We start from the raw sequence: 15,174 nt of genomic DNA on the forward strand, positions 1-15,174 counted from the left end.
GAAGTCTCACACCAGCCTTAGGACAGTCCGAGTTCACCAGAGTTCCTCTAGGGAGTCTCCATACTATACACTATATGACTAGCCTATCAGTGGGGCTTTATTTTTGTTCATTCATTCATGATTTTTTTTATCAAAGCTTAAAAACTACACTACATTTCCAGACAAAGATCTTAATTCATTGCAGGCTCGGTGCTGTCATTATGTGATATATACGTAGGGGCTCATTTGTTTGATTTTCCGCGGTAGGGACGTATGATTGTCATATTTTGCATTAGATATTATAAATGTTCATAACTACCTAAATATAGATTTTGAAGATAACAAAGTTTAAATAAGGTGTGTGCTGGTAAAACTTGAGACTTATGACAATAGCCTGGGATCCATTGATCAATATATCCTCAGTGGTTCTCATGTTCTGGCATTACTGAGAATTATATATCATTTATAGAAGGTTTTATTACCTCTCCTAACAAGGTAAGTAAAAATTATGTTAAATGATCACCTGTATCTTACCTGTAGGTTGATGGTCGGATGATAATGAAACTTGATGAAAGTTACTTATGTTTGTTTAGAGGGAATGGAAAAGTGGTGGATGTTAGCATATTAAGTCATTTTATTTCAATGTGCTCTTGTAAATGGTTAAGGTAACTAATAGTCCACCTAATTACATTGAATATAATTCATCAAATTGTCAATAGTCTAAGTCATTTTTTGCACTGAGTTAAGTAATTAGTGTATTGTGAACTAATGCTTCTTGTTAGACATCAGTTTCAATCTTGAGATTCATATATTGCCTCTCGGTAATAGAGAGATTAACTGAAAAAAAAATTCCGAGGTGGGATCAGGTGCCCTGGAGGAGTGAGTATCCCTTGTTGTCCGGTCACACCCACCATGTGCCCTGAATGTATTGATTAAGTAGACAGATTATTCCATAATCAAATTTAGTACAAAAACAAGGGCCTAACAATGATATGAAGCAAGTCAGCCAAAAATGTAGTCCAGTGATAGGTTAATCTGATAATAAAGGCATTATTTTGGCTGTTGAGTTTAGAATGCTGACTTTGTAATCCTTGTACCATCAACTTAACTGTCAGTAGCCTGCCTCAGATTGAAATTTGTCAGTACTCAAGGCAGGAGAAAGATCAGCATTGGAATATCAGTAGACATAGGGAGGTAGACATACTCAGGTAATTCTTTGTCAGTATTTCTAATTGGGTATAGATCTGATCAGTTGGAGAATTGATTGTTGGTATTCTGACCATGGCTTTGTTTTGTTTTATTTGTTTCATCTTTAAGTTAGTATTACACCCTTTGGATCATTGCTACATCAGATTAATAAAATTAGGAGTCCTTAAGTTTTGGATGTGTATACCCCAGGTATGATAATCATACATTTGCATCAAATGATAAATTTAGTTGGTAATCTTTTTAGACCCATGTTTTTCCATGTTTTAAAACTTGCATGTCAGAAATCTGTTTTATGGTATTGTGCTACTCAACATTTGCACGGAATAATAAACCTTCTCGTGGGCCTTGAAATGTTTGAAGTTCTCAATGGTGCATTAGTGGGGCAGGTTTCTCATTCAAAAGACATAATTCACAACCGCTTAGGAAACCAGAAACCATCTGGGTCACAGATTTCTCTTTGTTTGTGTAAAGCAATACATGTTTGTCTAATACGTGTATTAATGCTTCCAAATGCAACAATTTATAACATATATGTAATCCAATTTATGAAGGAAAACAAGAGTAATTTTAAAGTTCTTGAGACATAAGGTGCTTACATATATGTATGGTGTATAATCTACTTGTAAAGGTTGTGATCTCAGGTTTGTATATATGTGTATTGATTTATTTTCAATGGATCCAACTCATTGCTGAATGGGTAAATATCAAGAAAATCAGGAAATTTTTCAAAGTGAATAAGATAGTTGATATGAATTTTGCTTGTAAGTAAAATTTCCTCCTTTGCCTTTTGTAAATATTGCAAATTCTAAATCTGAAATTGTGTCATTTCTAATTTTATTGACTTTAACATTTCCGTGTCTTGTTTCTACACTGTTGACTTTTATGGAGCACATATTTTTGTTTCATGACATTGTGTCAGAAATTGGAGTTCTGGCAGTTATTGACAAAAGTGTTTATTATTAAACTGTCATCTGGTAAATGTAAACATTTTAAAGTTTTCTGAATGTATTCAGTATGAATACTTTGACAGACTTGCTGCTCCTAATGATATTTACAAACTGGAGGTGTTAGATAGGTAGTCTAGTACATATTAAATGATGTTTTGGTCTCAATGTTGAATTAGATTTAAAACATTGGTGGCAGTTACAGATCTAATCTAAAGAACATCACAATTTAGAGGTAAGGCATTTGTGTTTCCTGAAATCATATTGAAATTCTATGTATGAAGTCATTTGTGTTATACATTCATTAGTTTGACATTTATTACCAAGGGAAATATGCTTTGATAATTTATCTAATGAACAGTAAGCATTAGGAGTTGTTTTATATGTAACACATAAAGAACTAGTGCTAATTGTAACGGGAACCGTTACAGATGTTCCCCAAACGCTCCCCAACTTTCTTTCGGTGCCATATCCCCTGTAAGCTTCATTAAATAAGACAAACTCTGTGCATTTTTGACTTTAACAATGTTTTCCCAGAAGGATATCAATTATATTCAATTTTTAGCATTGCACCCAAGCGCATGTGAATGCATGTGCGTTATGACCATATTATCTTGTCTACACTATTTATATATTTCAATATACTATATATTAGAGCATTCAGTCCAAAAGTAATAAAAATCACTCATTCTAGAGTATTTTTAAATATACTCGTTTCAAATGCACGCACGTGCATGCACGTGCATTATGATAATACCTTCTTGTAGGAGTCCCTTACATCTATCTATGTTCTAAATCCCATCCTGTTTGGTTGAAAAACAAGGGAGTTATAGCCATTTAAAGTTTCAGCCAATCAGATTTCAGCACACGTGCATGCGCGTAATTTCATGATTTTTTAAATATCATTTTGTAGGATATCCTAATGCATGACTATATTTTAAATTTCAAAGAATTTCGTCAAAAAACAAAGGAGAAATAGCCATTTAAAGTTTCAGCCAATCAGATTGCAGCACACGTGCATGCGCGTGATTTCGTGATTTTTTTCTATATCATTTTGTAGGATATCCTAATGCATGACTATATTTTAAATTTCAAAGAATTTCGTCAAAAAACAAAGGAGAAATAGCCATTTAAAGTTTCAGCCAATCAGATTGCAGCACACGTGCATGCGCATGATTTCATGATTTTTTTTCTATATCATTTTGTAGGATATCCTAATGCATGACTATATTTTAAATTTCAAAGAATATCGTCAAAAAACAAAGGAGAAATAGCCATTTAAAGTTTCAGCCAATCAGCTTGCAGCACGCGCACATGCGCATGCTTTCATGAAAATTCTTATATATCATGTGGTAGATCTTCATAATGTAGGACTATGTTCAAAATTTCAAAGGATTATGACAAGAAACAAGAAAGTTATTGAGACTTTAATTTCAGCCAATCAGAGCAAAGCGCACGTGCATGCGCGTGAGATCTTGCTATTTTGACCATGCTATCTTGTCTATACTACTAATGTATCCTTACATTATGAGTTTCAAAAAAATTCATCAAAAAATAGAAAAGTTACGGCAATATCCATTATATTGGTAATTTCACATGTTGCACGTGCGCGCTCTTGCAAGCACGTGCGCGCAAAATGACCTTTGTTTGGCAACTCTACATAACATGCCTACTGACCCTAAAAAGGTTTCACCTAAGTCGGATGTGTAGTTTACAAGATCACTCGTGGACAAAATTTTCCCAGGAAGAAGAAAAATAATAATAATAATAATAATAATAATAATAAGAAACAGAGTAAAAACAATATGTTCCCCAACTTCGTTTGGGGAACTTCGTTTGGGGAACATAATTAACAGCAAAGCATAGTATGAGAAGCATTAATTCTGATGCTTTTACAAGGGATTTTTTGGGTTTTTCACAAAGAGGGCAATTAGGATGCATAGATTTTACTAGAGCTGAGTAAAAACGGAGAAATCTTTCTGTGTTTTCCAGTACTTTTTTTGGGACTTATGGACAGTATATAGCTACATTTTGAGGTAGGCCATTTGTTAGTTTTTGCACTTGAAAACAGTTTGTTAGATATATTGGTCAGATAGATTCATTGGTCTACTGAGGTTAAATTGTAATTGCTCTGTTTGGTACATGTAAAAAACAAAATGGAGTAGGATTTTCAGAAAGGGAGGGGTTTGCTAAAGAACTAAAATCAAATGAAATTAGTCCAGGGTTTTCCTCTGTGTCTAGTTAAATGTAACCATCATGGTCTAATACCACAGGTGAGTGTAGTGGCCCAGGGAACTTAAGGTACATAGGACATGTGGTCTTTAACTTACTGATTCGAGAAATCCCCATCTGTTACATACTGACAAGCTGTATCAACATTCTTACCCTCTGTTCCATGGAGTCTATTCCTCCTAAACTTAACAAATCACGAATGGGTGAGTAATTGTTTGATATATGATTTATATTTAGGTAGAGGAGGTGTTATATGGTTTAGATCATGTGCTGTATCTTCTTCATCAGTCATTTTGTGGAAACTCCTCTTGTCCTGTACCAGGAGTATTCTACTAGACTTTTTAAAAAATAAGAATTTTATACTTAAAATGATTTTTTTTCAGAATATCAAAACTTGATTCTTTTTAGATTAATTGATAATTTATTTAGGGATGATTGTGGTAACACATTTCCTACCTTTTTATGCTTGTTATAAACAGGTCACACTCAGTGGGATCATTATTTTAAAAAGTTTTCTTTGAATTGATCTCAGTTATTAGATCAATTACTCAATAACACCTGCTGCTACTTGCATAATATTTGAAGCTTTTGAAATATAATTCCAGTGGATATTTCTGATAACCCAATGATTCAACTTCTGGTCAAATCAGCAGTAACCTCAGGATGATGTCTTACAAAAAACTTCTGTGGTTCAGTTTTGACTGCCTTTTGATGTGTTATCTCCCTGCTTCGACAGGTGGTTGCTCTAGGTTGATGTGGTGCCGTGCTATAGGTGGGTGTCTGTTGGTGAAATATTGAGGTAGCTAACGGAGATTGCTGACTGACTTAGCGTGACTCCCAGTGCTCCGCTATATCTGTAGGGAACCCCCCTATCTGACCAGTGTACCACATCTTGGCACCGTTTGGGGAGGCACCCACTGATTTATATAAATTATCAGGAGCCTTCTTCTATAAACAGGATGCTGATTTCTTGGGTCTTCATCAATCATATTTTTTACTTATTTCGTATCAGCAGGAAACATGGATTTTTGGCAACCTGATATAATTAGTAAAGAAGTTATCTCCCTTGACACAGTGTTGAAGAGTTTGCATGTTTGCTCAATGAATGTTCTGATGACCAAATTGATAAAAATGCTGGTGAATTTTGTAGGAAAAAAAAGAATAAAAGAAAAAAAGAACCTGTCAGAACAGATGGCCAGATACAAGTGTCCTGTATTCCGCATTCTTTACCATGGGAGATGTAAACTATTTAGAGTATACTGGCCGTTTTTATTTATTTTCATTGATCTGTTATATATTATCCTTACACAGATTTCCCTGGGGAGGTAGATTAATCCTGTATAGTGTTGTCCAGCTCTTTATGATCTCTCTATTTATCTGCCCTAACAGGACATTATGAGGGTCACAGCCATCTGAGATTTGATTAGATTTACTCCCAGTATTGTCACAGAGCCGTAATGAACATCAATTTAAATGTAAGGGGGCTGTTTGAAGTGTGATTGATCTCTTGTATTTTCTAAGATGTATATAACACAAGTTCCTTTAGAATATTTAAGAAAACATTTAAATTATTTGTGCCTATATCAGAATCTCAAGATTTCAGCTGATCAAAGAGATATGGAATATTTTTATAGTTCTAAATATAACTTTAAATCCTTGAGATTATCAATCTAGTTTCAGCATCAATGAGTATATATAAGAAGTTTATGATGCAATCAGTTCAAAAAATTGGAATTGGGAGATTATTTCATTTGATGCATTATGCTCCCTGGGGTGTTGGTGTTTTGAAACCTGTCGGAGTCGATGACTGATGATCGGAGATAAAATCCTCCAAGATCTGATCACAAGGATCTTAACCTATTCCTCCAGACTCCCCTGTCATTGATAAAAAAAAACTGCCGAATTCCATCTTTTCAGGCAATTTTTTACTATTTACGGCCGAGCTTGTAAATTGTGAATTAATCAGGTGATTCTAATCGTAGGATTTGTTATTCAGAAAAAGATGTCAGGCATTGTGCTGAGAGATGTATTATTTGACAAAGTGTAATTTATTTGTGTAAGAAGTGATGGAAAAAGTAAATATTTGGAGTAATGTTGATTTGATGGGTTGGACAGCATGGTACACCATACACAAGACACCTGGGCCAGTTTTTTCCCTGGACAGCTGATTTTTTGTATTTAATGCATTTGAGTGGTAAAAGAAAGAAGATCTTTGATGTAAAATTATGGACAGGAGGAAAGGGAGGAGAAAATTGGAGGAGATAGAACAAAGTTTGTTAAGGTAGGAGGAGGACTTCTAAGGGGAGGTAACTCATGTCATTGATTTATTTTTTATTGGTTTTCTGAGTGCCAGAGGAGCACCTGTGATTTTGGCATTATAGGTCAAGAAAAAAAAATCACAAGAGAGTATGAAAACTTATACATGTATTAATCAAGTGAGAAATACATGTTAAACAAAAGTAAGCAAGGTGGAATTTATTGAATGAATTGGGACATTTTTTTGGAATGTCTGATTTCATAGTCTTTTTTTTTTTTAGTTGTTATTGATATAATCTTTAAAACCTTTAAATAAAAGATTAATTGTCTCTTATTCAGATCATCATTTGAGAATTTAATCAATTATAAAATAAGTTTATTTGATTCACTGTTTAGAAGAGAACTGTATAGGTTATGGCCTGTTTAGTTATAGCATGTAATTCTATGCTCCTCTTTAGTTTTATAAAAACAGGAGAAACATCTGCCGTATGTTGATGTGTCATCAGAAATATTATAAATTACATGCATTCATATCGAGCTGTTGAAGCATTATAAAACATTGATTATGTTGAACAATAAAATGTTGTTATTAAATCAATCTCTGGAGTTTGACTGTTTGTTTCAGTCCAATGGACAGTTTTGACAGACTTTTATCAGCTCACCTACCGGTAATCTGAAAGTTCAAGTGAGCTTTTTTGGGTACATTTTGTCTCAAGGTTCTGTCTTTCCAATCGTCTGTCTCTCAGTCTGTCCATTTCTCCGTTTGTCCATCTTTTCACATTTTTGATTGTGACTTTTTTACTTTATTGTAGAATTGCATTGGAGAGACAACAGGTGATGACCTCCACTATCTGTCCGTCTCTCCACCTGTCTGTCTGTAGACTTTACACATTTTTTATTACTGTTTGTTTTATTGTAGGATTGTGTTTGAGAGACAACAGGTGATATCTGTCCATCTCTCTGACACGCACATCTAGACATTTTTCACTTCACTTTGTTTTCATTCTTTTTATTTTATTTAAGAATTGCATTGGAGAGACAACAGATGATGGCCTCAACCTATCTGTCCATCTCTCCACCTGTCTGTCTGTCTGTCTGTAAACTTGACACATTTTTTATTACTATATGTTTAATTGCAGGATTGTGTTGGAGAGACAACAGGTGATGGCCCACAAACACATACCCATAGAAACCTGGCTGGAGGCCCTGGGGCTAAGAGAATACGAGGAAATATTCACCGGCTTCAGTGGGGTGGAGGTAAATACAGGCATTAACTATAAACTGTATACCGTATTATCCCTATTAATTGCCCTGGGCGCTTAGAAAATTGCAGTAAGGGGCGGTTATTTTGGTATTCTCTTCATAATAATTAAGGTCAGATGATCATATATCATAAGGTCATATTTCTTATATAACCCTTATGTGTAATCTCCTAAATGTCTATAACACAATTTTTGGTGTACTTATGTTTAAAAACATTTTGAAAACAATGTAGAAATCACATGAGAATGACAAATGTGAATAATTTTTTCATATAATACCAATTAAGAGATACAAAACATATATTTGAGGAACGTGTCGTCTGACCTTAATATCATATTTTAACTTCAAAAAATATCTTTAAAAAAAATTCAAAGAATCTCTAAAATATTATAAATGTCTAACTTAGTGTTTTATATCAAGATAATCCACCCAAATTATGCTAAATGAATCCTTTTCCATCAAGAAATTGGATAATAAACAAGTTTCATTTTCACTTTCTTTGGCAAACTTTTTATACGATTCTAGATAATTTTAATTACTATACAGGGGGCCCTTATTTCCTGACAATTGAAAAAGACCTAAGGGGGCACTTATAGGGGCAGGGGCGGTTAATAGGGATTATACAGTAGATCATAAAGCAGTTCAGGCACTACATCCACTCATCAAAAGTCCAAACATTTCCTCTATATATCTAGAAGGCTAAGTTGCTGAACTTGTGTCAGATCCTTTTGACTTTTGTCAATAAAAGATGTTTAACTAAATTTACTGGTACATGTATTCGTTTTCTTCTTAATCATATATTATGCTTTAAATGTTCATTTTATGGACAGATTCTTTACAATTGTGTTTATTTATGAGGCTATATATTTGGAAATATCAGCTAGTTCAAGGAAAATCTTTCTTAGATGTGGTTAAAGTATTATTACCGCTACATGTAAGAGAATTTTACTGTCAGCTTTGTTTGTAAGAGTACAGTACATTTTGTGCGAGAGAGAATATGGCACAATAATTATATGGTTCTACATTTTAGAAAGTGTATATACATGTATGCTGTAATTTTCTTTTACAGGATTTGCTGAATTTGACCGAGGCTGATGTCCGAGACCTAGGGCTGAAGAACAGTGCACACAGAGCCAAAATTGTCTCCAGTCTGCGCATACTCAAAGAAAAATATGAACGAGGTAACAATTAATCTTCATATCATTTTTAGATGTCTCTCTATGGTGAACTTTTCACTAATGTGCTGGGTCAGATCATTAGTTTTGTTAATGGCCAGGTTACTCAGTTAATAGGAGAGCACATGTCTTGGAGGATATAGGGCATCCAGGTTTGAATCGGACTCTCTGGGCTGACATTATTTTCCCTTCATTATACACATTATATTTTCATAAATGATATTTTTGATAGTATTTCTTGTATATTAATTTTAGGCTACCGTAAACCTCGGGTAATACAAAGAAGTCACAGTGCCTCTGCTCAGTAAGTAACTTTATCCTGTTTGAGTTACCTCCCTTTATGCATTCACCTGTACCTCTGCTATAAGGACTTTTATATTCTTCTCCTAACCATTCATCAGGATTAAATCTATTGTTTGATGTGAAAAACAAAAGAAGTGATTGAATATTATGTTATTAATCACTCAATACAAAAAAATTAACATATACCTGGTAGAAAGAAACAAAAAGCATGAGTGGTATTGAAAGCCCACGGAACAAATGACTAATTAACTACTAATTAATGCATCAATAGCTCAATAAATAAATCACTCAGGGATTGACAGCTGTTGACACAGTACTATACGGCTCTGTAGATCTGATCTGTGACTAGTGTAGGTTACAGGTAAGTTCTGACCCCTCGTCTTTATTGTGGTATGTTAATTAAGTTGTATTGTCTCAGTGTGTTGTCTCTGTGTGTTGTATGAGATTCTGACTCCCGACTTTTCTGTAGTGGTCGCCGCTGGCCCAGCATGTCGACTTTCCCCGTCTCATTTTGTAATCCCAGGATTCAGTGAGTAGCCTTTACTGTGTGTGGTAGCATTTGATGGAGAAAAAGTAAACTTAAGGCACTTGTGTTACAGTGTTTTTGTTTTGAAGTCTGATTTTCAAATTTTGTGTCACATTTGATCATTTTATTTTTTCAGTGTTGATTTATTCTAAATTGTTTTGATTTATCACCCTTTTGTTTTTGTTATGTTGTTTCTTTTGCAATGTTGATCGATTTGTTGAAATTTTGCATGCACTACTGAATTGTCTATTAATCTGTGTGATTTTGAAACCACAAATATTTGTTTATATCAAGAAATATGTGTATGATCAAGTTATGAAATATTCAGTACAATATAAATTTAGATCTGAATCAATGTAAAATTTCCTTTAATTTTTCCAGAAAAGGACTGACATAGATATAGTCTACTTGATACTAAATATTGACTGAGTTTCCGTAGAAACATACTTATTAGGTTATTCACTGTCCCAGGAAGTATTTAACTGGATCGTAATGGAGGCGCGTGTGGCTGTGGTCATTCGAATCTCTTCATACGAGAAGTATCCCTAACCATCCCTTGTACACATAGTAACAAACAACTTACAGAACGACCACAAATACCTCGCAATCTTATATAAAGGGGACTCCTTCATATGTACATGTACATATTATATATTTATTTCATATTCAGAAAACAAATTCTTTTTCAATATTAAAGATGCCATGTGTTATTTTGTAAGTACAATTTTTATTTTGAAAAAAAAAATTAGTTATTAAATAAAATTTTACATGTGCAAATTTTGATGGCAGAAATTACGTCAAAAGGTAATATTTTTACCTTACTCGTTTGATATTATAATAAATATTCAGATATTCGCAGTAATCAGATTTCCAGATCTGTTAATATAATACAGAATGGAGCCCGCTCTGTGCTATGAACACTGGACCGTAAAATCACAGCGTGACAGGAATATCAAATTTTTCTAATTTACTTCAGGTTATTTTTAAAAGAATCCTAAATCATGCGAAGGCATTCATTTTAATCAGTCATTTAAAATCCATGTCATTCATAGTTTCGATGGGCAGAATAGAATTAAGGTCTGGAGAGTCATTGCAGGGGAAAATTCTACCCAATGTTTATGGATATACCTCGGTTGTATTAGGATCTTCAACATAATGTAGATAACCTGGGACATATTTACATAGGTGTTATACTTATATGGAGTGCATGTACGCCCTTTTGACTGGATCTTAAATTGTATGTGACACGCACTTTCTTATAACGACAATGACTTAACAAGTCCCACTTGTGCATTCTTCAGGAATTCTGACATTAGATTGGGGATTTTACAATTAGATTAGTAAGTATTGGACAATTCTCAGGTTTTATTTACATGTGGACAATTAACTGGACTTAATTACCTGTATTATATACCTGAGGGTGCCCTTGATAATGGAATGTTCTATTATAACCTGTTATCTACCTTGACATAATTCCTGCTATTTCACACCTGACATTTAATTACTACACGGAGTTTTTCCTGGCATGTTTTAGTGACATTACACAACTGTTGGCAGTGCCTTGGTGTGATACAGATAGGAGACATTAAATCTCTAAGGTCAACAACTTCATTTCTATTAGTGTGGATACTTCATGCATAAAATGTGTTTAGACTGTCCAGAATAAGTCCCTCATTGTGTACACGGGAGAGAGGTGGTGTGCATGTGTTTTATATCAGTGCAGTAAGGTATTTCAGGGTAAGGTCAATGTGTTTTTCTCCTTTTACAGAAATAATTTGATACCTGCTCGTGTTGTTATCAGTAGCCTGGTTTATCTTGTGTGTCTTTGTTTACCAGACTTATAAGGTGACGGAGAGTTTGTGACATATTTCTGGTAAGATTATGTCCTGTGATTGATAAGCCCTTTAACACTTGCTCACTTCCTACATTACAGGCTCTCCTGCTCACCGAATAACAACTTTACGGACTATCAAGTGGTGAACATATCTCCGGAGCGATTGGAGCACGATTTAATCGGAGAGCTTCAGGCCGACCCCTCGGAGCTTAGACACTGGCCGTGGTATCATGGGAGTGTAAGTCGTCAGCACGCAGAGAAGACCCTCAGTCACAATGGAGACTTTCTGGTGAGGGACTGTATCTCACAGCCCGGTGACTTCGTACTCAGTTGTTGCTGGAGAGGTGTTCGTTTACATTTTATCATTAATTCTCAAATCACAGAGAGGGACAGTCATATTCCTGAGATCACATACTCCCTGGAAGAGGATAAATTCTGTTCAGTGCAGGACCTTGTGCAATTTTATATGTCCCATAGGAAGTGTGTGACTAAAACATCAGGTGCTTTTTTGTTAAATCCTATTGGAAGGACAATGCCATTAAGTTACTATGACAACAAATATGGATATTCAGGAGGAAGTCCTGCGGGGGCATTGTTGACTCCTGGACATGGTGCAAATGAAAGGGGAAGTCCCTACAGTTCTCCACACACATCTCCGAAAGGTAGTCCTCGATTACAGAGGAAACCGCTCAGAACCGGCAGCCAACCAATACTCAAAATGGACAGTGCTCAAAATCCCACTGCTGGGAGTATAGACAGGTCTGAAAGTACCCCCAGTATTAAACAGTTGTCCCCTGGTCCTGGGGGTAGCATGTCTCCAGCCCCTCAGATCCAACATCAGAGGTCAGGGAGTGAACCCATGATGAACCCTGATGGTAGTGTGTCCCAAAATACTCCAAAGTCCCATTATCTGTCTGTACAGCCTCGAATGGCTCCCTCAACATCAGACAGTCACCTCAACAAACCCCCACCCCCAAAACCCAGCAGGATCCCCTCCGTTAAATACATTGGAAAAGACCGTCCGAAAATCAGCATCCGAAATAAGGAATTATATGAGGACGATGACAGGGATTATTCTGATTACTATCAGGTGAGGGAATCACCGAGCTGGCTCAAGAAATGTCAGCCACCCACATATAGCGGCAATCTCAACAATAATTACCAGCCCTCGGGCAACGAAGGGGATTATGACAATAATTTTAATAGTGTTCATTTTGAAAACAAACATGCAAAGGACAATCCGGAAACACTTACCATAGAGTTACCCGAAAAAATCAAGAAAAAGTCTGAAAGCCAGTTTTCTGGATTGTGGGGTAGGGACTATGCTGAAATTCCGTCTCCCCTCACCCCAAAGGGGAAACAGATCGAAGTGATCGGGGAGGAGGAGGTACAGATGAGGAAAAAGACAATAAAGGTCCCAGAAATTGACACTCACACAAGCTTAAAACCCACTGAGTTCAAATCCTCATTAATTCAATCGGACAATAAACCCTTGGAGCCATCCGTTCTGTTAAAAGTGAAAGAGATACTGTTGGATAATAATTCTCATAGACTGGCGGAACACATGACTAAGGTGGATCTGGATTATCTGAAGGTCGTCAATGATTCGGATCTCGGATTAGGTGTAGTGTCTGGATTAGAGTTGATTACTCTACCTCAAGGGAAACAACTCAGACAGAATGTCATTGAAAGGTACATGTAATATTATGTTAAATGTTAACTTTAGCATGCTTAGAATAAAAATTTTAAATATTATTCATATCTTTACCAAGAGACAAGATTTTTTCATGGATTTTAAGGTAGGAATATAAATTTCAAATATCAATATTTACCTAAAAACAATTTTCTCAAAGGTGCTACTGTATGAAAGTGTTTGTCATGGTGACGACCTTGACATGCAGCACAGTGACAGAGCGAGCTAAAATACTGAGTCAGTGGATACAGATAGCCGTAGATCTGAGGTCAACATTTGGAAACTTGTTTGGCTTTGCCAGCGTTATGGAGGGGCTTACTTCAGAACATGTAAGTAACACACTAATAGTAATTGTTCAGCACCTCAAGGCTCCTAGGAGGAATATTTTTGTAAATGCCCTTAGCTTTCATAAAGGACATGTCAAGTATCAGTTATATAAGGCGAATTCTTGATGAAGCAGATTGAAAGATGTGGCATTTTTTGAAGACTATTTACTCCAGCATACACAGTACATTATTGTCCTTTATATTATGAGTAATCTACTTGTTTTTAAGTACTTTTATAAGCAATTATAACTGTGCCAACTTTTTCAAATACAAAGAAAGAAAGCTGCTATCAAAGACTGCTACATGGAAAATTGCTTACAAACACCATTATAATAATTAAAAATTTTGCTTTAACTGACCCCACCCCCATCTGTTATATAATCTTTTATGAATCATGGTATGTGAATTTTAAATATGATTTGTTGTTCTTTGTACACAGTGAATGCTCCTATTCAAATGCCTGTGCAATAGTCACCTAAACCTTCTTACTCTAATTTTTCCAGATTTCCCGTCTGCGAGACACCTGGCTAATCCTGCGTAGGAATCACACAAACAGTGCCTTTCAATTTGACACGAAGCTGAAGTCCGCGTACAAGTCCCTGATGGATGGCAGCGGGCTCCTCCCACTACAGAATGTGTCTGTTCCCGACATTGCACCCCTCGTGTTTCTCCTGGAGCGGGACGAGACCAGTCTCACTAGTTACCTCCCCTGGGAGTTATCGGACCAGAACAGTGGGTTGGACATTCTACTGACACATTTAGACACGGCCCGCCTGATCACCGCCCAGTGTGGACTGTACAAAGTCACGGCGCAAAACATGATGAAGTCTGGGAAACTGGAGGACATTATCACTGATGTCTTCCAAACGGAATTCCATCTGAGGATGCTGTGGGGAGCTAAAGGTGCTAGTGTGGAGAGGAAGGAGAGACAGAATAAATACGAACAGTTACTGTCAGTGTTGTCTAATAGGGCAGAGCCGTCAGGGGACGACGGAACTGCCGTATAAACCACAGACAGACAGAATAAATACGAACAGTTACTGTCAGTGTTGTCTAATAGGGCAGAGCCGCCAGGGGATGATGGAACTGCTGTCTGAACAACAGACGGACAGAATAAATACAAACAGTTACTGGCTGTACTGTCAAATAGGCAGAGTTGCCAGGGTACAACGGAACTGCTGTGTAAGCAGCAGCAGAATAAATACGAGCAATTAACTGGCAGAACTGTCTTGATAGGGCAAGCTCCTTCATGGGGACAACAGAATTGCCTTATAATCAAGAGACGTACATACATGTACTCTGGTTTTACATGGTATCACTATAAGCTAATCATCCAAAGAATTACATAATCGTTATGTATGCAGCAAATGTTAATGTTTGTTGATTTGTATTTTTCTTGTAATAAAGTATACAATACAATTTTTCTCCCTCATT

General features: G+C 35.9%; 1 protein-coding gene across 6 annotated transcripts; it reads left to right on the forward strand.

The window, feature by feature from the left end:
* The first annotated feature begins 367 nt into the window (after positions 1–367).
* Positions 368–15,161, forward strand: LOC134255403 (breast cancer anti-estrogen resistance protein 3 homolog). Of its 6 annotated transcripts, none has more exons than XM_062737918.1 (8): positions 368–474; positions 7,760–7,877; positions 8,953–9,064; positions 9,314–9,362; positions 9,831–9,890; positions 11,821–13,413; positions 13,575–13,743; positions 14,244–15,161. In XM_062737918.1, the coding sequence occupies exons 2-8, from the start codon at positions 7,785–7,787 to the stop codon at positions 14,745–14,747; spliced, it is 2,580 nt and encodes an 859-aa protein (XP_062593902.1). In that variant the 5' UTR covers positions 368–474; positions 7,760–7,784; the 3' UTR covers positions 14,748–15,161. The 6 variants fall into 6 exon arrangements, with proteins under 6 accessions (XP_062593902.1, XP_062593904.1, XP_062593903.1 ...); XM_062737920.1 differs by lacking the exon at positions 368–474 and adding an exon at positions 1,811–1,829; XM_062737919.1 differs by lacking the exon at positions 368–474 and adding an exon at positions 4,549–4,567.
* The last annotated feature ends 13 nt before the right edge of the window (positions 15,162–15,174 follow it).

Source organism: Saccostrea cucullata, unplaced genomic scaffold (assembly GCF_032062105.1).
Source record: "Saccostrea cucullata isolate Sc308-1 unplaced genomic scaffold, CSIRO_AGI_Scuc_v1 ctg926, whole genome shotgun sequence".
Lineage (NCBI taxonomy): Eukaryota > Metazoa > Mollusca > Bivalvia > Ostreida > Ostreidae > Saccostrea > Saccostrea cuccullata.